Genomic DNA, 25,456 nt, shown 5'->3' on the forward strand with positions numbered 1-25,456 from the left:
AGGCTTTCCTTTATTGGCTGTAATTTGAGGTGTGGATTTCTCCCTGCCTGAAAAGGATTATCAAAGGCTTGCTTTGCCAAGAGCCCACTGTGGAGAAGCAGAATGCAGCCCAATGGACCAATCATTGCCAGAATGGAGTACTTAAGATTGGTGGCTCTCATATTGCTTTGAGCACAGAGGTGCCAGAAATGTTTTGAACTATTGCGAACCTTGATTTTGGCTTATATAAGTCTATAACTTTTTCTATATACAGTGTTTTCTTTCTTTATTCGAGTTTGACTTTTCTCTGTTCATTTCAGTATTCTGGAGCGTCACGTCCAGGACCAGATTCCAGGTGCTAAGGTGATTGTCGAGTCAATCGGGCCGCGCCGTCATGGCGATGGCTATGAACTAGAGGACTACAGTAAGTCGGATCTGATGGTGTACGCCATTGACCCGCTCACCAACAGGGCCATTTCCCCCAAGGAGCTCTTCAAGTGAGTGGGTGAATTTTATTACAAGCAGTACAGTCAACTCTTTGGTTTAAATTGAAGTCCTAATGTTCCCGCTGTGCTGCATGTCTTGCCTGCAGTCTGTTTTTACCCTCTGTCCATACAGTGAGTCAGCAGGCTCCCCGTGGCTTCCTCCTCTACTGTGTCTCCATTTTATCTCTGCCTTTACTTTCTTTTTAAGACTTTGATTATCCTGCAGGTCCACCAAATCTTTTCATATGTCATAGAAAAGAACAGATGTAAGGGAGAAAAAGGAGAGAGCGAGGTTAGGGAGGGACAAAGTGAGAGTGGAGTATTTCAATCAGGCCATTCAACCTGCCGTGCCAATGCCTCAGAGAGCCTGGGGAGATATGACAGCTAGGGCTGGGCGATACATCAATATGACAATATGTCTTCCTTCAGTTGGATCATATTGTGATGGAATTATATATTGTGATATCATCTGTTGTAATAACAACCACATACTAACTTCATCATTGTCAAGTTCTTATTTGCATTAACAGCCTCCCCACTTGAAAGGGATTAGGATCTTCCTGATTACCTTCCTGGAGGTTAAATACTAGATTTCACTTAATAACCAATCTTTTTCTCTTTATCTTCCTTTATTTTGCCATTTAGTTAGCACTAAGTAGATAGGCCGTAGAAGGTCAGTTAGGTGAGAAACCTTTGAATAATTATACAAAAAATATTCCATACAAAATTCATATTGCACATAACATTGTACATTTGCACCTTAAACTCCACACATTCATGTGTAAACCTCCTTTAACTTGAATGGTTGAAAATAAATAAATGAGAATACTTTTTAGCTGGTATGACAGATAATTGAATCTGTAAATAATTTTGACAACAATCATGAAATTATATGTTGCTTTTAAACCATTTTAAATCACATTTTTGAAAGCAATGTATTTATTCACAACATTTATTTTATAGTATCTAACATTGATAATGATTTTATAATGTTTCTGGTGGTAAAGTAACCCCAGTCCCTCTTTAAAGTGTCCAAAGTTTAAGATTACTACTACTACTACTACTGGACACCAACTGGAATCCTTCCAGTCACAAACTTCTCCAACCTTGAGGCTCCATTACCCAGAATACAACACTGCATACAGCTCAGGACAGGGTTCTCTCTGCATATAAATGGTGGACAATAATTTGTAAAGGTCCACATACTAGATCTGTACAGGAGATGTTTGTCATATGGCCCACTCCTAATGCCAGCAATATATTTTATTCCTTTTGTTTGGGGATATGGAGATATGGAGGGCTATTGAAATATCCAAATCATAGGCAGGAGAGGCAATATTTGTTAAAAGTACCATTCCGAATTAAGTGTTGTGGTGCTGCAGAGATCCAGCCAACATATTGTATTGTACAGCCTTAGAAATAGTGTTGTTTGGTACATAACCTTGAAAAAAGTCACACCATGATCTTTTAAATATATTTTTCAAAGAAGACGAGAAAAAGATGCAAAAGTCATTCCCTCTAACATTTGAAATCACATCGCAATAGCAATATCAGTCAGAAAACTTTTTATTCAGCCCGAAAAGCAACCTAGAAAAAGTGCTTACAAGACACATTTCACTCTTTTAGAATAGAAAAAAAATCTTTCCTCGCACCTGAGGACAATCTCACCTTTCTCCTGTTTCTCAGCGATTCTGTCAAAGCGATCAGGCACCAATCTTAAAAAGGCGACTCCATTAGAGCTTGAGAGTTGCCAATCAATAGGAAACACCCCCTTCTAAGTTGTCCCCTTCACTCTACCAATTTACTCTCCTGCTCGCCTTACATTGAGTTATCTGACACCATCTCCTGCCTTTGTTTCTCCTTATCTTTGGTGACTGCCAATTCTGCTTTGTGCATAGCTTCTGAGAAAACTCCCTTCTTCTCTTTGGAATGAGGTTGACAATTTCAGTTCATTTGGAAATGCTCCTCTCAAATGACATTTGGAGGTGCTTTGTGTATATACTGAATTAATCTATAGACATTATCTCAGTGTCCTTGACCATCAGAGGAGTGCCTCGACTGTTTTTAAAGTGGGAGATTGAGGCTGAAGCCATTCAAAGTGTGGCACTACTTGTGTTGTAAGAACAGATTTTTTTTTTTTGTAACAAAACTAGTGATCGCCGTTATCGCAAGTGGCAGCTTTTAAGAGAGCCAAGCTAATTTGAAAAGAGGCTCGCAACATCCCTGCTTTAATATGAATCTGCTTCCTTAGAAACCGATACTGTCAGGAAAATCATTTCGACTAGAGGAGACAGGCTTTTTATGCATGCGGTGCATGTCTGACAGTGTTGTGGGGTAATTGCATGTAATGTATCTGTGACTTTGCCGTCAGATCACAGAGGGAGAAAGAGAAAGACAACATAGCGAGTGGATTCTTGCATTATGGAGTGTCCTTATGCACCCTTGAATACAGCACTCTACCATTTGAGCTCTCTGGAGGATAGATTGCCAGAGAGGCCAGTTGATAACCTTCATCTCCACTCATTTATTCACCTATAGAAAAACAAAAATGACAGTAATTGAATGTGGCAGTGTGCTCACTCCTTTGTGAAGCAGAATGTTTTAAAGGTTCCCTGGTTATTGTTGCAAAATAACACTGGGAGAAGCCTGAGCGGATTGCTTCTACGCTTTTTATTACAAAACTGATTCTAGCACGTCTGTAATTAAAACTCTGTGAATCTTGACATTTTAATAGAAAGGTCACATTCTGTATTTGACAAATCTCATTGTTTTCACATTATAGGTCACTTCATCGTTTTACAATATTAACTCTAGCAGCTTTAAGACAAATATGATATTCAAGAGTTTGAAAGTTTGAGATTACCATCTTTTACAAAACTTCTCCTGCTGCTCTAAATCACAGATTTCTGGATGGGAATGTGCTGGAAATCAACAAGGAGTTCCAGCCGTACCTTGGCGAGGGTGGCCGCATCCTGGAGATCCGCAATCCAGACATCGTGGCCAGCGTGAAGAAGGCAGCCCAGGCTGTGGGCTACACAGAGGGAGCTCTCCTGGCCCTAGCCATCATCATCATCCTCTGCTGCATCCCTGCCATCCTCATCGTCATGGTCACCTACAAACAGTGAGTACTCTCGCCTCAGTAATCTTATCTTCTGCAATCTATTAATCATCTTTAACTTGGTGTCAGGAAATTAAGAAGGAAATTCATTTTAATTAAGCAGACAATGTCCTGGGAGATATTGTGTTCCCCTTTTAAGTGGAAGCATTTGCTCCTCACAGACAAATCAGATATGTATTGTTGGAATGTAAACCATTGTTTACATCCTGTACCCTGTGGTCTGTTAGAATAGAGCCAGCAAAACCACAAACAGCATTGTTGAAAAGTGCATTTGTCAAGTATTTAAGATAAATCGAGAGCACTTCTTGCTTTGTTGTTGCCTTTTGTGTGCGTCTCTCTCTCCCTCTCTTTATCTCTGTCTCTCTCTCTCTCATCAGACATGCTGACTGCGCACTCTGCTGGGCTAATCTCCCTGCTCATGCTCTGTGAAAGCAGATTAATTAACACTCATTTGTGACAAATATCTACAGCCAATTGTGACCGTCACAGTGCGTCTTCACGCTACTTAATCATCTCTGGTTGACACACACACAATAAACAGAGCCTGGCTCGCTCTATCTTTCTCATTCACGCACACACTGTGCAGTTTACAAAATATAATGCACTATGTTTTAAGGTGAGATAGTTGAACTCGGGAGTCAGGTTTTAATCCCCTCTAATCGTTGGTATGCTGCAAATGTTCCATAAACAGCGATGTTTGGGAAATGTTTATTCACGGCAGATGGGCGGAGTGGTTGTCCTTACGCAAATGCGCAGACCAAACACACACACTGATGGTGACATTAGACCTAACACACAAACTGTCACAGCAGATGGCACTTTGTTGTTGCCACCATTACTTTGGAAAAATTAAATGATTCAGGAAATCATTTTCTGTGTGTCAACATCATTCCCTGTTGCCTAAGTTTGGGAATGAACGTAATATTTAAAACATGAATCTGTTTATTCATGTGGAATAATTGAATTTTGTTGTGAATAAGTAATGGTGACACGAAGCATAGAAGATTCACTTAAGAAGAAAGCAATGGCTACTTTTGCATGTAGCCCTGCAGTCACTGCTGGAGGCTGGGGTGCTTCATGTTTTGCATAGAAATGGGAGAGCACTTACGGAAAGTTTTCTCCTGTTTTGTGGTGAAATAGACAAACACTATATGCTATACAAATATATTTTGTTGTCTTAGTAAGGATTGCATGAATGATGTTCATTATTTAATTTTTATATTTAACATGTGTCTGTGTCATGTGGCACCCCCCAACATGAAATACCTCCTGGCATTAAAATTGTATGAGCTTTTGACAAATTATGTAATTACTCATTTTCTTTTGTCTCCTATCTCTGTCAATCTCTGTCTTCCTGTCTCCTCTCCATTCTTCTGAATCAAAACCAACTACCAGGTTCAAAGAGTAAGTAATTATTCTTCTTCATTTACATGTGATCACCATTTCATTGCTTGAAGTGTGTATGAAAAGTGCTGTTTTTCTCATCTTCATTATTCATTAGTTATTTAAAGATAAGCTGAATGTGCGAAGATGATGAACAAAGTGCAATGCGAGCTAATGCCATCCATTTGAAATGTCTGCCAGCGTAATGACATAAAGCAACACTGACTCATCTTTTAGGTTACAGAATTAATGTTTAATTTGGCAGTCCTGGCAGTTTCTGTTCATGTGAAAAATCAGATGAAATTCAAAAGCATGATCAACCCAAAGTCAACAAGACACAAGTTCTGTACTCATATCCCCTTATACAATCTAACGTTAGCCATGTTTTGACAGTATGGATGTGAAATAAGTCTTATATTTAATTTATTATGGTCTCCAATTTAACATTTTAGAAAACATGTGGAAACCAAAGACAGAAACAAATATCTTCCTAAAGGCAAAAGTGCTAATACTACCGATCACATCGAGAATCAACGCTTCAACACTTTCAGAGTAAACAAGAAGCTGGTTAAGGGCCAGATATGTTTGTTGGTGGAACAAAACAGTTAATTTTACCGGAACATTGACTCTTTCACCGTTCAAAACCCAACTCAAAACCCATCTGCTTAAACTGGCGTATTGTACCAAAACATTTAATATTACACCCCCATTCTGTTAAATAAATTGTTCAATAATATTTGTTATTTATTAGTTGTTTTTTGTTGTTGTCACTGTACGGTGTCCTTGACCGATAAGAAAGGCGCCTATGAATAAAATGTATTATTATCAATATTATAATTGGACTAGTAGACACACTTTTTAATTAGAATAGTGTTGTTTCTGGCATTAGGTTGCTAGCAATGTTGAAATTAAACAAATTGAGATGGTTTATAGTGAAGTAAAAAATAATGTAAAAAGGCTCATTGCTGAAAGTTTGTTTCTTCTATCTATCCTTAAAAGTTAAAAAAGCTTAATGCAGCTTTGCGTCAACATGAAGTTTACCTAATCCCCCAATGAGTTTCCTCTCCCCAACATCTCTTTGATATGACTGAACATAACAGCAACTTTAGTTTTACCACCAGAAACTGCATGTGCCACTTTTTTTCGCAAAACTGCTTGTGAAAACACATGGTTTATTCATGCAAGAGACTTTATGCATAAGTGATGTGTCTGGCTTCTGCTCACTCTTTAACCACACTGTTTTAGAAAGGAGGAGTTCATTACTAACTACATTCAATGTGAAAGAAAAACAAAGACTTGAGTTCTGGGTTGATTTTCCTTTGAGTTTGTTTTTGTCGTCTTCATTTCTTTTTGCATGTGGACTAAAAAAAAAGCATATCTTGGTGAATAAAAAATGTTAACACTTTGCACAGGCGACAGGCAGAGTGTGCCAAAACTGCCAGGATTCAGATGGCCTTACCACCAGGAGGGAAAGCAGCTCCGGCAGCTGCTCCCACTGCTAACCTCTATGAGGAACTGGGCGACAGCAGCATGTGAGTCAACCCTGACCCGTTATTATCTATCTCCTATCCCATTATAAGCAGGTCATTGCTGATCAGAACTCAGAAGCCGTGCTTTCAGTTACTGCCTTGATATCTCCCTGCTTTTTACACCAACTGTCATCTAGAATTCAAAATTATATCCTTCCACTCCACTAAAATTACCACTTGCAGCTCTGCATGTTGACCTCAGATATCCACCTACTGCTTTAAACATATTAGCACCTGCATCAATGGATCTCCCTGCCCTTTGGCTTCCACACCATGATCCACTTAAGTTGTCGGCAAAAACCACACCGTGTGCTGTAGCATAGCTGGTGATTAGACTTCAGAGTACGTGTATGTGTTCCTAATTTGACTGCGTATGCATTTTTGCAAGACCCTCTCTCAAGGTAAGAGTGTGTTTAAGTGCATAAAATGAAGCATACTATAGTGGAAATAGAAACAAATCCAGAATCCGGCCTGTGATAATTGGTTTCATGACTTAATTCAAACATTCCTTTGACCTGCGTTGACTGCTTTCTGAGCTTGCCTTTATGCCTAGAGTGTTTTGCCATCGGCTTTCACCTTTACTTTTAACTACCCTGAACGTGTAATGAAATGTTAATGCCTGCTGATTAAATGAGGTTGAATTGAAACTGCTGCCCTGCTGGGATTAATAATTTTGATTTACAGCATGTTAAAGAAACACTGCTGCTAACATCGCAATCGCTGTTAAATTAAATAAAAAAAGAAAGAAAGAAAATGGAATTTTAACAGCAAGTTGTAAAGAGCGTTTGCAATGTTTACAACAGATGTTGACCAACACTCTACAACAAGCAGAAGCTTTTGATTCTGTAGCGAGAGAAAAGCTCTCGTGGGGATTATATTGTAGCTGAGCGACGTTTATGTGGGGGTTATTTTCCAGCCTCCACTAGGAACAAGAGGAGTTGGTCCCATAAACAACCTCATTAAAAGACTTTTAGGACTTTTAGACTCAATGTGTGAAACAAAGTTTTATATGCAGAAAGGTAAAGTGTGTGTGTGTGTGTGTGTGTGTGTGTGTGTGTGTGTGTGTGTGTGTGTGTGTGTGTGTGTGTGTGTGTGTGTGTGTGTGTGTGTGTGTGTGTGTGTGTGTGTGTGTGTGTGTGTGTGTGTGTGTGTGTGTGTGTGTGTGTGTGTGTGTTAGTGTGTGTGTTTGTGTGTGTGTGTGCTAGCAGTCCTGCATACTCTCAGATGCACAGAGCAAATAAATCAGCACAGTATTGACGTACTCTCGAGCTTACGCTTCATCCGTACCTCTTGACATTTCTGCTTTAGTCTTCTTACCATCTGTCTGTGTTTCTATCTCCTCCATCATTTCTATCCCCCTGTCTCTCTGGATTCAGACTGCAGTAAGTAATCCCAAAACATATGATCTGAGTTCTATGATCAATATTATTTGTAACTATAGCACGCGAGCTGCACCCTCGTTTACCCTCTTGCTTGTAGCTTTTGCTGGGCATATGAATGTACTATATATAGATATGATTTTGTTTGTACTTAACCACATTTCAAATTGTAGCATTAGTTCCCTTGTGCATAAACACATTTTAATTGGCAAACCTATTTTTGTTAATTAGCCTCGGTGAAAAGGTTACAGTTGAAAAAGGTTTTATAATTATAAATGATAAACTTTATTTATACAGCACCTTTCAAAAGAAAGTTAAGTGCCATACATGTTTTAAACACAAACGTGTGAGGCATACAAACAGATGATTATTCACATGAAATGGAAATAAAATACCCCAAAGTAATATAACAAATAAAAGGCAAAACCTCAAAAGAATAAGACCGTTATATTAGAAATAAAATGATGAAATTACACATTAATAAAACGTTTTTTATTAAAGATACATTCTTAAAAAGATGTTACTAATTATACTAGTTGTAGTTCCAGAGCTGAGTGTCCCTGACTAGAAAAGCCAGGTCACCTTACCTTTGAGCCAGGACTTTGAGCCAGCTGAGTCACTGCATTAGCATCTGAGAGAAGCAGCAACTCATCTATGTAATTGGGAGCTGAATTCTAAAGTGCTTGAAAAAGTTATTAGTAAAATCTTAAAATCAGTTCTTATCATGATCATCATGATTCCCGCGTAAACAACCAGGAGAGTGGGGTGCGTGTCCCGTGTGAAAACAAAAGCAAACAATTTTAAATTTAAGTTACGTTCTTTACATAAGTTATATGAATCACGTTTTTGAATTTTACTTACATTTTTACGTTTTTTATTTTGTGGTAGCCTCGTGATCCTTGTAACTACTACATTTCCGGCATTTACATACATTTATTAACTGTTTAAACTGTCTTTTATAACGCCTTGCCAGAAATGTTTTGCCCTAAACCCAAGGTCAATGGTTTTACAACATAAATCCAAAGAAACTACTGTCTTTTTTACAACCGCGGACCATATGTGTGTGCTATTTTTAGAACACGCCGTTGTGCCGTGAAACACGAGCCACGATACGTGCCTACGTGCTGTAATTTGTGGTGCTAACACACGACTTCTTCTGCCGTTTATGTTTAAGAACTTGTTGATATTGTTGGGTGAGCAAATCATTCTTTTCACAAAATACATTGTTACACAGTGATATAATGAATAAGTAGGAAAAGATCTATTCTAGAATAGCTTGAACATTCTGGTAAGGTAACTATTATCCCATATTGCGGTATGTAAGATGATAGTCTTAGTCTAGTCTCATATTATGATATCCTGTGCATTACAATAATCGACACAATAAATAAAAGCATGACCTTTTTGAGTTCAGGCTCGACAGAGAAAAGACATGAAAGTTCACTGCCAAATGTGACACTCTGAAACTGTGACAGTTTCTATATGCTTAAAAAAAATTAACATTTGTAGACAAGGAGCCAAGATTTGCTTCTAAAATTGAGATTGACTTTCGGGGAAAGAAAGAGAATTATTTATGATTTGCTTTCATTGAGCTGGAGAAAGTTTTGGGGCATCCAGCACTTTATTTATGACAGCAATATAATAACGGATCAATGTTGCCTACTTCACTGGTTTAGTGGAAGCCTTTGACTTTCATGTAGTCAGGAAAAATGAAGCACCATTTGTTTGAAGTTACTGCACTTCAGTAGATACCCCAGTAGATAGCCCTTCACATCTCTTAGTGTTGTGACTGACTGCACTAATGTATCCAATATGGCTTGATGTTGCTTATTGTATTATACTTTATAGCTTTAAGCACATCATCCTTTAATCATTTGCTATAAGCTAAAAAAGTTTTTAAAAAAGTAATCTTTTTTTTTTTTTCCAAAAATAGTCTTCTGTTGTGCAAATGTTCTGATTAGTCGTCACAACACAGGAACAAATAGCAGTCTTGCTCTTGCCTCACACTTTTCCCTTTGCTTCGCTCGCCCTTAGACCATCAGTCTTTACCTGTTTCAAGTCATTTTTCTTCTTCACCTCCACCTTTTGCTGGGACAGGGCTAAAAAGTCGGTCATTGAGGAGGCCGACCGCCAGAGGATTCTTAGCACCTTTGCCTGTCGCTCCATTGCAGCCCGCGGCAACGGAGCGTTGCATGTCAACTTGCCCAAGTCGGGGAGCAACGTGACCTTCCTCTCTGACCACAACCCAGTCACCACTCACAACCCTGTGTACGATGACAACAGCCCCGTCAGCAGTCCTGAGAGCTTTGCACCGGGAGAGGGTCCGTATGACAAGCGGTTCTCCTTTTCTCCTTCCGACTCTGGGTCAGGGTGCGTCTGGTCAATGCCTGCTCGCATTCACGGAGGGTCTCACGATTACGAGGTGCCAAGGAGACGAGCGCTTATGGACCCGGACGACTGGGAGCTTCAGTTACTCCAAACGGCAGCAAATGGCAAGCGAAGGCCGCAGAGTTCTGCCACGCTTCGTCTGAGTGAGAGCACTGAGACCAAGTTGTCAGTCCGCGAGCAGGCCAGGCAGTTTGAGCAACAGGCCCTGCAGGAACAAACCCTCAAGCAAAACAGAGGCTCCCAAGGCTCGCTCGCTTCCATCCTTGTCAGGGATAGAGACAGCGATGACATGCTGGAGCTGACCCCGGAAACTCTGTTCTCCATCATGGATTACTCTTACAGCCCCACTTCTGTGGGCAGGGATGTGCCCCCCAGCATTATCATTACTCAGGGAGATGACTCATGGCCCCTGGCAAGCCAGAAACCGACCCCGCCCGTCCTAAGAAGGTTCAGCTCCAGCATCTCCAGCTACATGACAGTTCAGCCTTGTCAGATCACTGTAGAGATCATACCAGACCCACCAGAAAATCCCCCGCCGCCTCCTCCTCCTCCACGGCAACAACCACCTTCCCCACCCACATCTCCTCCCTCTAGTTCACCTTCTACTCCACCTTCACCCCCCTGTCTTCATCAACCTCAATTAACTCCTCACTCCTCTCCTCCTCCTGTCAATAAACGGGTTGCGCCCCCGCCTCCACCTCCTCTACCGCCTCTATCGCCTCTTCCTCCACCGCCTCTCCCTCCACCGCCTCTCCCTCCCCCGCCCTCACCCGCTGTCAGCGATCAATTTCGCCCAGTCGTTCAGTTTGTCCCGACCTCTCTGCCACCCGTGTCCTCGCTTCGCCCCGTTTCACAGCGAAAACACCCCCCTCCCCTTACCCCGTCACAAACTGACGTGGGGAAGAAGGAGCTTAGAGGGATCCTGAAAAACATCCAGAATCTAGCCGACATAGAGAGGTCTGTTGCCAACCTTTACAGCCAAGTAGACAAAACTAGCAAGGTGCCCAAGTTTAACAAGAAACCACAAGTGACTGAAGAATCAGAGGGTGCTAACAAACCGCAAAGCTCTGATCCCTGGGATGAGCAGAGCACGCCAAAAACAACCAACTCCAGCTCTGCAGTCCAAATCAACTCAACAACAAGTATGAACTCTGCTGAAAACGAAGCGAGTGAACTGAACATGGCAACAGACGCTCAGCAGACAAGCCGATTGAACTCAAACAGCCCAAACACTGCTGAGCAGTTTTCCTCTCAATCCACAGTGTTCTGACTTTCTCTCTTTGACTCCATACTCATTATTTTCATTTATACATATCCATGTCTGTTTTTCTCTCTTGTTTCTGAATACTTTTTATTTGTTTGCACAGTTGGTAGTATTTTGTATAAGCTTTAGCCACGCTGAGGCATTTTGACTCTGTGGGTCTTTCAGACAAATGCTTTTTTACTTGATACTTTGTGTGGAAATCAATTTTAGTGCCACCTGCCAAGAAATGTACTCAGCTCTGTCACACTGACTGTACAATATGCTTACAGGCTTGCATTAGGACATAAAAAAGGCTTGCATATACAATTTCATTCCGGCTCAGTTCATTTGCATGTTTTAATTATCTGAACTTGCTATGAGAGTTATGATAGTGTTGAGCATACCCCAGAGTTAACAGATTAGTCAGTTTATCATGTTATAAGTATGTTTTTTCAGTTCATAATCTTAACATTAACATTTCATAACTAAAGCTACTTTAATTAAATTATACTAAACACCAACATTTATAAATCCCACAACCCTGAGGTCTGTTTCCTGAACCATTTGCCGGCTGCATATTGCTGATTTTGAATGTGTTCTTTTACTTCTTCACATAAGATACGAAGAGCTTGAACATTTGGGATGCCGTTGCTCGTTGCAGAATCGAAATTAGGCAAAAATTATAATTTCTAGATGTTTAGGGATTTTTTTTTTGCTCAAATGAGGGGAAATTACCATAGCTGTTAAGAATTTCCCAAAGGTATGCAAATACTATGAAATGAGCTTCAGAGTATTCAGGAAGGATGATTGCATATTTTTTGGTGATGAAACAAATTCAGAACGTTGTTGCAGTGTCTTAACCTCACATGAAATGTTATTTTATTTTTAGGTGTTTTTAATGAAGTGCTTACTGTGATGAACGAATGTGAGATATAAACGTTACAAATGTATGAAGCAGTGAAAAGAGAGACAGCTGATTGTCATATCCACCCCCTGAGCAAGAGAAAAATATACACGTAAAAACAAAAAAACAAATCTTGAGCTATATAAACCAACATTATATGAAATTATTGGATATTAGACTAAGGCAGGCTACAAGAAATCCTTTATATTTAAATGGAATGCAGACACGACAGGGCCACTTCGTAATAACAACATCTTATGTTGGTTGAAGCCTCAGCTATAAAAATACATGGACTGGATTCCCCGGCAGGCTAATGTTGAATGAAGAGAGCCAACCTCTGGGGGACCTGTCTATTCACATGTCTGCAGAGATCCTCCCAGCATGATAAAGTAGTCACTGTGATGTTCGGGTGCACACTGGAAAAGGCTAATTAGAGAACCAATCAATCGTTAACTAGGGCCGCGCCTGTGGGACTGTCAACTACTGTTACCCTCTCCTTTCCTTTTCCATCTCTCTGACCTTCTGCCGGTCCCATTTGTCTGTGCTTCTCTCTCTCACTTCCTCTCCCCCTGTAGTTAGTTCTAACACTTTCCAATCCTCGGCCTCTTCTTGTTAATCTTTCCTCGTGGTTCTCGGGAGATTCTATTACCTTCTTTACACTCATTGCAATGCGGCCTCTGTCCTCCTCTCCCTCGCTTTCTGTGCTCAGGTTTTTTTCACTACCACTCCCCTCTCTCTCTCTCTCTCTCTCTCTCTCTCTCTCTCTCTCTCTCTCTCTCTCTCTCTCTCCTACATACCCTTCATGTGTTTGTTTCACCCTCAACGCCCTAAGGCAAATGGTCTTAGCATACCTCCCTTCCAGAGCAATGTAATGTTTGATTCATCACACGTTCCCCTGATGCGCCGATCGAAGGCCTGCTAATTCAGTATTCCATGTTCACTACATGGGGTAATCTCTTTTGTAAAAAGGCAACCAGCTCAGATGCTGTTTTTTTTTTCATTGAACCTTAATGGATGATTTTCTTTAGTTTCCATATGTTCAACTGATTTAATCAAACTCTTTTGTGTCCTGATTTGTAATTCATTTCAGTAACACGAACAAAAGATCACAAGGAAGACAGAATTTAACTCTAATACCAGTTTTAATAATTAAAGCAGCTCTATAATAAGCACCTTTATAATAGTTACAGGATTAGAAACGACAAGGTCATTTGCCAGTGGATCTCTAAACAATGTATGATTTATTTAACGTTGTGGAATATTGTGTGGTTGCAAGGTCGCTACATGGTTAGGGTAACAACAATATTGGTTGTAATAAGCTGCTTGCATAGACAACCTGTGGGGAGGTTTTTGGGTGAGGATGTCTGAAAGTTAGGGATAGAAAATGATGTAGAAATGTTAAATATATTGTCTCATCTAACCATATTTCAGTATAGTTTGTTCAAGACAATACCAACCAAAGACCATATGGTATATGAATTATTGGCTGTAATTAAATGTCCATGTAAATGCAAAATGCTGATCAGAGAAAGCCTTTGTTGCATGGAAACATCCACCTGCTCTTACACCATATAGTGCATTATATTTTGGTTAACCTTCAATGTTCTGGGAAATAGGTTTATATGCTTTTGTAGCAAGAGTTTGATGAGAACAGTGAAAACTATGGCTAAATATGTTCCATCAACGACCTTTCTTCTCAATGACTAAAATGTGACAGTGGCAAAACCTCACCGACGTCCTGAAATACTTAATATGACGAAATCAACATGCAATGCATCACTAATGAGCACAGTCAGGGGGACTCAGAGCATCTGCCAGACTGCATTCTTCATCATTCAAACTGTGTTTTTAATCAGATCATGATCAAATTAAATCTTATCTGAAATCAGTTTGACTTAAATGACTAAATTATTGGTTTAGGCTAAAATAAATCAAATGAACGTCAATATGATGTTATGATGAGGATGACCAAATATGATTTTAAAAAATAGCATTGACATTCAACACAAGACTAATATGATTATATTAAAAAACAGCTGTTTAAATTCAAAAGTTTTGACATCTTGACAAACCTTGTCAAGATGACATCTTGGACACCCTTGGAAACGAGATGATATATATCAAAGGGTTTATCATGACACACACACACACACACACACACCACCCCCAAAAAAGAGAGTGTTTTGCTAACTAAATGAAGCTAAAACTATGAAGGACAAACTGATAAAAATGTGACAAACTTATAAGCATTTTTATCGAAAGACTTAATCTAAAACAGCAGAATACTAGATTCTCTTCTTTAGTATTTTGTACGCAGTAACATGTGGTGAAAATAGATTCAAAGGTACTTGGTTGTGGAGATAACTTTCCTGTTTTAGATATAATACACCGGGTTGTTCAGTATTCCAGTCTCGTAGTGTAATTCTGAGCTCACCTCTCTCATCTCTTTTTCTACATTACCTTATCACCCATCTTTCCCCAAGTCCCCTCTTGTGCAAACTTCCTATGGCTGCTGTCCACTGGGCCATTTCTCTTTATGTTTCATGAAGCAGCAGTAGCCAGCAGCCAAGCCAACAGGTCATCCATCAGATCCCACTCCCATCATCCACTCTGCCTGGGAGGTGTGGCCGCATGGCTGTGCCCTGTCCCCTGGTCCCTGCCCATAATAACAGATTACAGCTCTCCAGAGGAAGCTCACATCATTGCTTGGCCATATATCTGAGTGTGAAAGTCGTCATTATTTATGGGCTCAGACAGGTTACAGTTGTACGCTTGTGAAACTGGAGGGTTCAGCCGGGCTGCTCCATTACTCGCCGTTTCTCATTGACTTGTACTGAATGCACCGTAGGAGCACTGTTGTCCCCAGGAGCAGCTCTGGGTTGTTTTTATGTGTTTGATAGAGTGAAAGATTTACTTTCTTCGATTTAGCTATAAAACATTGAAAGAGAATGACACATTATGACATGAAAGACAATTTTATTAACTTTCTTTGAGTCAGTAATTCCTCCCTGAATCAGAATGTCTTTTTCATATCTGCAAGGAGATGCTCCAGATATGTCTGTATAAACACTGACTTTTTCTAATTCCAATTTTCCCAGCCACTTTGATATTTGCATTTATTGTATTTTTTCTTCTTTCCCCTCCCTGTTTGGATGAGATAACGGGTGGAAAAAACAGCCCACACCAGCACGATAACACTGTGGCCTTAGGCACACTTTTTAAAACTGAACAATATCTGCAACTCTGTAATTTAACACATGAAAATGCACAGTAAGTAAAGCTGAAATTCCTCCCTGGTCAGCAAAATGTAGACCCTCTAGTCCTTTAGACTCAACATTTCATTTATCTAAAAGCACTTGAAATGTTGCTGTCAATCCATATTCATTATTTGTCTTATTTCCTCCTTTCTGCGGCACACAGGAGGCGAGGCTACGGCAGACAGGTAAGCATTCCTCTTGTGATGTGTTTTTATCTTAGTGCTGCGCCGTGACATTTTGTCACTCTCAAGGCAGCTTGAGGCAGCTTATATCCTATTATTCTTATCTACAACTCACTTGATGGAAAACACTGAATGAGATTAAGATGAGATCCCAGTGATAGGACTTCTGACACTGACATTACAGTTTAGGTTTGATTTGAAAGTCTCTTGTATTCCCCAATGTCCCTGTCAAATAGCAGATAAGCATTTGGATGAGTTTTTCTACTGTGTTGGGAAAAAAACTAATCAGAGAACAAACAAAGTGACTCTGTTTGACATTAAACTCACTTTTTTTTGCTTCCTTCAAATAATCTGTGAACTGTCACCATCTGACATACGCAGGATGCTTTTTTTCTTTGATTGCTTGGCTAACACCTTCCCTCTTTTTCCTTGCTTTGTTTCCATCAATATTTTATTAGTGCAACACTTTATGCAATTCCCATGTCTATAATGCATCATAAACATACATACAATTTATTATATTATGCTTATAAGACTGTAAAATTATAGTTATAAACACTCAGAAAGATCAATTATGCTAACACATTATAAAGCATTTTATGATAACTTATAAGATCATGTATTATAATAGTTGCACAATTGCCTGATAATGTGCTGCTGTTTGTTCAATATGTACAGTGCATATAGTGGGACAGATTTTTTCCCCCAGTATAAATAATTATGCAATAAAGTCTAAAGTCACAAGTCAAAGTCACACGGGGAGCTTTAAGTAAAGTAATGCCATTTTTCAGGTATAAGCCAATATCATACATTTTTATAGGCTGTAAATGGCCTTTCAGCAAAGTGGAAAAAAATATATAATTAAATCTCTGCAAGAATAACATACAAAATGTAAAGTTAATGTATTTGTATAAGGGGTTACATTTATATTTCTTTGTAAATGTATACAAATTGATCAAATTATATTAATATTGATGGTTATACAGTGCTATAAGCAGATTATAAAACATAAGTTAAAAAAATGTCAGCTATTAAAAAGTATTATGATATTTAACCTCATAATCCCATTAATATTTATGGCTATAATTATACAGTGCAATATAAGCGGATTGTAGCACAAAATACACATGTTTCTAATACATTATAGACATGGGCGTCATAATCAAGTGTTACCATCTTTTCATCTTGCTTTCATCCTTTATTGTGTATAACAATATAGACTTAGTGATACACATAGGAGAGGCTGGCATTGTATGGATTTAAATCTGAAATGTAGAGTGAACTCTTCCTGATGTTTGTGTCTCTGCTGACCATCCCTTCCTTTCATTACCTTATCCTTCTTCTGTACTAATCTTTGGCAGCAACAGCAACTGCTGAGGCCATCTCTTCTGAGACCTGAGGTAGAAACACTCCTGCTTTTCTTAATTCACAGGGATTGTAGTCATTCTGCTGTATGCTCGCGCTGCATGCTGCTGCTGCTCTTCTTCTTCTGTCTTTCCCCGAGAAGTGCTGAGTAATTTCTCTCTCTGCCTCTCTGAAATGCAGGAACTCTCCATGGAGTCCGGCATCGACCCTGGCCAGGACTACTACACACAAGACTACTATAATTACGACCAAGGGTGAGCATGGAACCTACTGAGCGTCTCATATCTCATCAGTCATACTCTAATACGTGGAACTGATCTCTATCGGTTCATTTAAAGCTAAAAAATTACATCATTAGGACTTATTTATTGTGACCTTGCCTTCCGGCTCCCATTTCTTTGGTCCTTGGGGAGAGGAGAACCTTTTTCAAAAGTTCAGAATAAAATGATGAGCATAACTTCAGCTGCCCCTTCAGCTGTACTTAACATCCAAGCATTTACCCTTTGTACTCCCATCAAATGAGATCAATTATGCTACCTTCAGTGAGGCACCTGAGAGTGTGAAAGTGTTTTCCCATGGTTTAATGGAAAGGGGGTGTGTTGGCTTGCCTGTTACATAGTCCATATGGTCTTAAGAGGAAAAAAACATGCAACTCAAAGCCGTAACAGCTGCTGAGAAATTGTTATTCATTAAACACTCCTGCTCTATGCCAGGTGACTTACACCACTCTGGGGATTTACAAGTTTATCAAAACAGGGAGAAGCTTTTTGCACCTTACAGGCTTAAATCGCTGAAAGAAAATCCGACAAATGCTAAAAAACTTTCCATATTGAAATTAAGAGTTGTAATTGCCTCTGTAGTTACACACCGACTTACCTTACCTAATTACCTCAGCTGTTGCTCACAGTGTCTGAATCACGCTTCATTTGCAACAAGCTGTAATTATATTTTAATAGTATGTCACGAAGTTCATCGTAAAAGCTGCTATTGCCAATGAGTATACCGGTACTTTGACCTTATGCCTTTGATGGATTTCTATTTGCGTTGGGGGGCACCCTCAAACAGCGGTCAAGCTTTTAATCCAGCAATCACCAGCAGAGCGTGTGGTAAACCGCTGTCACATGTTCAGAAGGTGGCAAGCCACACAAATTGCCTTCAGCCTGCTTCCTTTAGGCTCTTCTCTAATTCATTAATGTAGAGTAGGGAGAATCATTCACATGTTCACTATCAATGATGCAAAGTAATAGCGTCTTTGCATATGATGTCATACATCAGTGCACTTTAGGGCAGGAAACTGGAGGCAAATTCTGAGGCAATGACCACCAATACTACAAGCTTTTCTTCATTTTTCATGGATAACATCCAATACCCAGTTTTCTGACAATGCCTTCTATGTGCAGGAACAGTTGTGTAGTTACTTTGCTGCAGACAACCTAATGATGGGTAATATTTTCTATTAGGGAGTGATTGGATGTATAGTCTCATTTACCAAATGTGCTCTGGAATAAATAATAAAAAACAGCACTTTGGAGAAGAGTTATACAACCTGTTTTGGTTCAAGTGTTTTAATGGGCTTTTAGGCATTGCTTATTAATGCACAGTGTCCCATCTCAGCATGTGTTTGCATTCTTGTAATATATTAGACCCCTTTGACAAACATGGGCAAATATGTACTCCACTATATTTTTGGAAGAGCTCTATAAGTCTCTGCAACTATCTTTCTTGCTATTAAGTCCTTCCAAACTTCCAAAGTGATTTCTAGCCAGTAAAGCAAATCAGCACAGCTATTACTGCCTATATGATTGAAGATATTGCCAAATTTACAATAAAAGAGCAATGGAGAATGGGGCCCAGCCTGATATAATTAACTTATTGTTGCTGATGCCATCTGCTTTACTTCCGGAGTTATTAAAACCATAAGCTCATGGTCAACGTTGAAATATTTTTTCATGTTTTGTGTGAATCTATTTCTTAGGTATGACATTCCTCAGTATGGCAGTCGGAGGAGGCTGATATCCCCAGTGTATGATGAATATGGAGAGGTTATCATGGAGGATGATGGGTATTACTACAGTCCTCATGGCCCTGAGGTATGACCTTTCTATAGATGTGTATTTCATACTCAGTGACAATGTAAAGATTGTTTTAATAGGTTGTGTGTCCAAAGCATCACTGAAATGGCAGTATCAACCCTACACACATTGTGGCTTTATCATCATGCTTAATTAAATATGACTGTCTTAGGGCCGGGGCAGAGGCAGAGGCAGGGGCCGTGGTAGAGGTCCACCCAAGAGGGTTGCATTTAGAGACGAGGCACCAGAGGATGAAATCGAACAAGCTGAGCCAGCAGAGGGAGGCGAGCCTTCTAAGGCTGCCAAGAAACTGAAGTCTGTCATGAAACTCAGCAAACTCCTGGCGGCCAGCAAAGGAGGAGAACCGTCTGACGCTGGTCCTTCTGGCCCATCTCCATGGAAGAAAGCCAAGATGTTCAAGATGTTTGGTGCCGGGAAAGACAAGAATTACGCCAAACTGATGTCAGCTCGCCGTATTGACAGCCAGGAGAGTCTGACTGGTGGACCAGCAGCTACGGGGCCAATCGACAGCAAGTCTGATGCCCGCAGCCGGCTCGGCAAAGTTTTGAAGAAAATCAACTTAGGCACAAAATTGCAGTTTCGGAGGAAGTCACAGAGCAGTGTGAGTCGTGGCTCGGCCACAGGCAGCGAGAGAGACGAGGAGGCCTCACAGGCAGCCAGTGAGGATGACAAGAAGTCTAAAGTGTCCATTAGTGTGACAGAAAGTGAACCAGAGGCAGGTACAAGTGGAAGCGGTAGGGAAAAGGGCTCTGATGAGGAATCCTCAGAGAAAAGCAGTATTGACAGAGATCATCTGAAAGTCGATTTAGACCGGGATGATGCCAACGAAAGCACTGTGGACTCAGAGGAAGAGCCTGATGAAGAGCCGGGAGATTCTGAAGAGGAAAGCAAGTCCAAATCTGAAGGAGAAGAAACTGAAAAGGAATCTGACAGTGAGAAAGAATCTGGGAGTGCAAAAGAAGAGTCAGAATCCGAGAAGTCATCAGCCACAGAGAAAGAATCAGAGACTGAGAAGGAGTCCGAGTCTGAGAAAGAGTCTGAATCTGAGAAAGAAACCGAATCAGGGACAGGTACAGCAACAGAGAAAGAAACAAGCACAGAAAAGGAATCAGGGACAGAGAAAGACTCTGACGAAGAGTCTGAGGAGGAAGAGGCTTCAGGAAGTGCTCGTGAAAGTGGGTCTTCTGCTAGGTCTTCCATGAGATCATCAGCTACTGAGGCCAGCAAGGGTAGCAGCGCTACAGGTGGGAGTGGCAGTGAGAGTGGCAGTGGGAGTGGCAGTGGCAGTGGCAGTGGCAGTGGCAGTGGCAGTGGCAGTGGTAGTGGCAGTGGCAGTGGCAGTGGCAGTGGCAGTGGTAGTGGCAGTGGTAGTGGCAGTGGTAGTGGCAGTGGTAGTGGTAGTGGCAGTGGTAGTGGTAGTGGTAGTGGTAGTGGCAGCGGGAGTGGAACCGAAGGAAGTGGCAGTGCAAGTGAGAGTGGCAGTGGTAGCGCTAGTGCTGCTGCATCTTTATCTGGCTCAAGTGTGAGGTCTTCTCAGAGAACCAGATCATCGATAAGCGCAGTAACCTCAGAAAAGTCGAGTGAAGAACTCAGCGATGCCGAGTCGGGGACAGGGACAGCCAGCGAGGCAGAGTCAGGGTCAGGAAGTGAAGGCTCTGCATCTCAAGGGTCCAGCCAGAGGAAAACGTCTGTTTCAGGGTCAACTGGAAGGTCTTTATCTGGCAGTCAGAAGACAGACCAGAGTTCCATCGCAAGTGAGGAGAGTTCAGCTGGTTCCCGGTCCTCCAGCGGCAGCAGACGTTCCCAAAAGTCCATCCTGAGCAGCAAATCTGAGGACACAATCACAGAGGAGAGTGAAGAAGAGGACAAGGAAGAATCTGAGACTGCTGACGAGAGCAAGGAGTCAACCAGCGAGCTCAGTGATGACGCATCGTCTGGAAAGTCTGGAGACCCTGGGCCGTCTGCATCCTACTCTGGTCGTCCATACAGCTCCGATATCAGAAGCATTGGTGACACCTCCGTAGAGACATACGGAGGGCTGTCCCCTATTACTGAAGTGGACGAGGACGCCATCTCCTCTGACAAATCATCGTCCAAAGGCTCGACAGAAGTGACGTCAGATGCTGATTCAGATTCTCAAGGAAACTCAACTGCCTTCTAGAGAGATATATTGTCCACTGTGAAGTAAGAGTGAATAAAATCAATTACCCTTGCATGGGAGTGAAGAAATACTGCTTGCCGCTATACAGAGTGTTTCAAACGTCCACCTTTTCTTCATTTCCCCTAAGTAAGGAAGAGCTCTTGTGGTTTCCTGCTGCAAAATATCACAGTTTCGCTCCCTTTCTTCCACCTTTGACTTTTTCTCTTTGATGTTTCCTGGGTGTGTTTTATGCCTTTACTGTTGTATAAGTATATGCTCTTGCTTCTGGTCTGAGCTTTTGCATGTCGCAGTACTATCTGCTTCCACTGAATGTTTTCTGGTGATTTTAAAATTATTACTTTCTGGGAATATGCAGTGTTACACTTTTCCATTGAAAAACAAGATTTCTCGCCATTATTTCAGTTTTTACACAGAAATGAAGATCATAAAGTGGTGTTTATTCTTATATTCTGAGGATATTTTTTCTCAATTCTTAGAGTATGAGTATTCTTCAGTAGAAAAATAATTCCTCTTAAAAATAAACAGGTATGTTACTCTAATAACACCATTTTATGGTCAGAAAGTCGGTATTTGTTTAATGGAGTTAGGAAGGGTTTGTGGAAGGTATCTTTGTTTCTAGTCCTCAAATACATATAAGCATAAATCCTGCTAAAAACCTGACTTTTTCTAGTATTTTTTCTCGAATTGGGGAGAAAAATATGGCGAGAAATCTTTGTATACTACTGGTGTACAATCCAGCTACCTATCTGCAGTGCCGGTGCTTGTTTCTTTTTTTCAGAGAAATATATGTATTCTGTAAATTCTGAAAATACTGTAGATTGACGTTGATCCTTTCCGTACTCCTCAGGCTGGGAAGAAGAAGCGGATTAAGCTGGTGGTAGATCGGGAGAATGAGACCACCTCCACAGGAGAGGAGAGCACCACAGAGACTCAGCGGAACCGACTCCCCAACAGCCACAGCAACATCAACGGTAACATCTACCTCGCACAGAACGGCACTATTGTCCGAACTAGGCGGCCACCTCACCCGAACAACTTGAAGGTGGGCTCTCCGTGCCGGCTCGGTAAGCATTTTAAAAAACTAGACAAGCTGGGTGTGACTCATGAAGAACCCTCTCCCATTCTTAGCATTGATGGCACAGGAAGCGACACAGAAAGTGGAACAGGTACATGTGTTCCTTGCGTTAACGTGGACGTAAATCTCAACACTCGATCCCCGTGTGGCTCCCTCAGATCCACCATCACGGATCTTAAAAGTTTCGGGCCCAAACCCAATATTGCCAAGGCCTTGATTGACAGAAACAACAGTGTCCCGTGTGTCAATGAGGAGCAAGAGACTTCTGTTGACAACCACAAGGACAGTAGGGAGACACTGGAGTCCCACAGCGACCACACATTATCAGACGAGGAGGAGTTATGGATGGGACCCTGGAACAGCCTGCACATACCAATGACAAAACTCTGACTGACCATGCAGAAAATTAATTTCCTTTTTGTTATTTTCCTATCTTTATCATGTTGTTTTTGTTCAGAACATTATCATTAAAAAATGATTGTGTGCCTCAACTGGATAAGCTCTGATCACTGTCTACAGCAGGCGATTGCACTCACAGTCAAATTTTATTTAACCATCATACGTACAAGCTTCATGTACCAAGCGTTTATCAAAGACAGGGCTATTACAGATGGGAACATTAAGCTGCAAGGCAATGAGTGCCTCAATGAAATCTGAAATTTTATGTGAACCGTGCTTGACTGTAATTTTAACTTTTTATTCAATGATGAAAATGGGCCTCTTTTCTTCAGTGATTCCATGTTTTACTTTATTTCTCAGCCTCAGTTAAATCAATTATTTTTATTCTAAAGAGACATTTATTTCACTAAAGATATTTACAGAGAAATCACGGTGGACATGTGAAGAAATTGTGATTATATAGTCTATGATAAAGTGAAAAAAATTATTTTGCTAATAGCATTTTACTTGCAGATAATTAAGATTGTCATTGATTATTTTATGTTGTGATCACTTGACAATGTTTTTGAAAATTTCTGAAAAATATATGAAATTATTTTTGTCTATTTTGTATCTAACAGATGAAGAGTCTAACATATGACATAAAAGACATAATACCCACATGACTGTCATCACTGTATTTCAACAGTGAGATGTGACGGTGCGATCATAGTGTTTTTATATGGACGTTTGTAACTACAGAATGTGGTATTTTCAACCCCTTTACATGATGCAGATTCACTCTGTTCGTGATAATTTATTAACTGACACATCAGGATCCCGTTTGGGCGGAAAAGGACTACCAAAAAATGTATCAGACTCAACAATAAAGTTCTAACCTATTTTAATGTGTATTGTGAAGCTTAATTGCAGGCCTTGACTATTTATTTCACTGTGTTCTCTCCTCAGTGTCAATGTGCTTTAGCAACGTGGATAATGTTAATAGCAGCTCACAGTTTTGAGAATATTTAAGTGAATGATCATGTGGCTTTATGACAATGTGAAGAATGCTTGGGGTCATAAAGATACAGTCGTTGGATTTCCTAATGGGGATGAAAGATGAATATAAGAAGGCAAACAGCAGTAGAACTCAGCAGTTAGCTCTTAAAAGATGTGATGTCTGCAGAGAGAGATGTGTCAGAATGAGGCCTTCTCCATGCAGATGGCTTTCTCTCTAAAGAAGAGCCATGACAGGTCACCAAACATGGGGATGTGGATAGTTACTGTACCTCTGAAAGCAGTGGGAAGAATGCCTGGAAGTCTGAGAAACCAGTTCAAGTCTTCTTGAGCCCACTCACTCACCTGTCAACACAAACGTATTTTTAAAGATGGCAGTGATTGCAACGAAAAAGTCAAAAGGCGAAGGAAATCTCAGGCACATTCTCTTCATTTGTGTCTTGGTTTATCGGAGATTGACACATCTAACACATCCGGAATGACATTTACAAAAAGTGTCCTGCAGTCAATCAAACTGTGAGAATGCCAATCAAGTTCACAGAGTTCTTTGGAGGCTGGAGTTCAGAAAGGAGCAGGAGCTGAATGCCAGAGTGAAGCAGCTTGAAAAGCTGCTCAGAAAAATAGGTCAGGAGGGAACCTTGTTCCCACCACAACAAGCCCGGTGTCCTAAAGGATCAAAACAAACCTCTGCACTATGCTGATGGAACAAGAACAAGATATGGAAGCAAGACCTGCAAAAAAGCAGAAAGATAAGCCGGTTTTAAAAGTCTTTTTTAACTGTTAAATGTGTGACATTTTGTATGGAGTAATTTGTGGATGTGCAGAGACAAGAACAGGGTCTCTCAGCGCTCACTGTCTACTGAGCTGCCTCACCATTTTGCATGCACACAAAGGAACTTCAGCTGCTGACAGAAGAACAGCACTGTACAAACCCTGTTTGACGTAGAAAGGGCCCAATATTGCACCATTTTTATTGCCTATTTCTGTATAGAAACTTGTACTTCACATTTAACAAAACCTTTAAATGAGAAGCACCTATTGGCCAAGTGGGTAGAGTGTATAACTCACATGTTCAGGGTTCTTTTCCAGCCTTGAGACCTTTGTTTCATTTCATATGCCTCTCTCTCTCACAAATGTCCAGTCTCTATCTCTAGACTGTCATTTGGCAAAAATCCCAAGAAATAATCTTAAAAAAAGAAAATTAACATGTGAGGACATTAAAAAAAGAAGGCAACCAGAAAGAAAAATAATTAGCAGTAGATATGAAATGCATCTGTGTCCTCGTCTTCTCAAAAACAAGGACACACTCCACCAATCTCTTTTTGAAATACTCTCCTGATGAATTGGATTAAAGCTAGCACAACGAATAATGGAAGCATTTCTACTGAGCATTTCCGTCTGTCATAGGATTATGTCCCAGGCCTCTTTTTTTTACTCTTCACCCTGATCATTTCACTTAGTAGATTAAATTAAAGCATTAAGAATGGACATAGCCCTGCAGTAATGATTTTCAGAGAACC

At 40.5% G+C, this 25,456-nt stretch overlaps 1 protein-coding gene across 1 annotated transcript in view; it reads left to right on the forward strand.

Annotated features, from left to right (window-relative positions):
• pcdh15a (protocadherin-related 15a) overlaps nucleotides 1-23,823 on the forward strand; it is a 264,071-nt gene extending 240,248 nt beyond the window's left edge. Inside the window, exons 31-39 of the mRNA XM_059358970.1 lie at nucleotides 300-476; nucleotides 3,367-3,585; nucleotides 4,978-4,986; nucleotides 6,378-6,497; nucleotides 15,832-15,850; nucleotides 17,209-17,247; nucleotides 17,393-17,466; nucleotides 19,188-19,302; nucleotides 22,314-23,823. Of these exons, the coding sequence (XP_059214953.1) occupies nucleotides 300-476; nucleotides 3,367-3,585; nucleotides 4,978-4,986; nucleotides 6,378-6,497; nucleotides 15,832-15,850; nucleotides 17,209-17,247; nucleotides 17,393-17,466; nucleotides 19,188-19,302; nucleotides 22,314-22,931 (1,390 nt within the window). The 3' untranslated portion in view covers nucleotides 22,932-23,823. The remainder of the gene's footprint in view (nucleotides 1-299; nucleotides 477-3,366; nucleotides 3,586-4,977; nucleotides 4,987-6,377; nucleotides 6,498-15,831; nucleotides 15,851-17,208; nucleotides 17,248-17,392; nucleotides 17,467-19,187; nucleotides 19,303-22,313) is intronic.
• Nucleotides 23,824-25,456: the final 1,633 nt, after the last annotated feature.

This window comes from Centropristis striata, chromosome 20 (assembly GCF_030273125.1).
Source record: "Centropristis striata isolate RG_2023a ecotype Rhode Island chromosome 20, C.striata_1.0, whole genome shotgun sequence".
Classification (NCBI taxonomy): Eukaryota; Metazoa; Chordata; class Actinopteri; order Perciformes; family Serranidae; genus Centropristis; species Centropristis striata.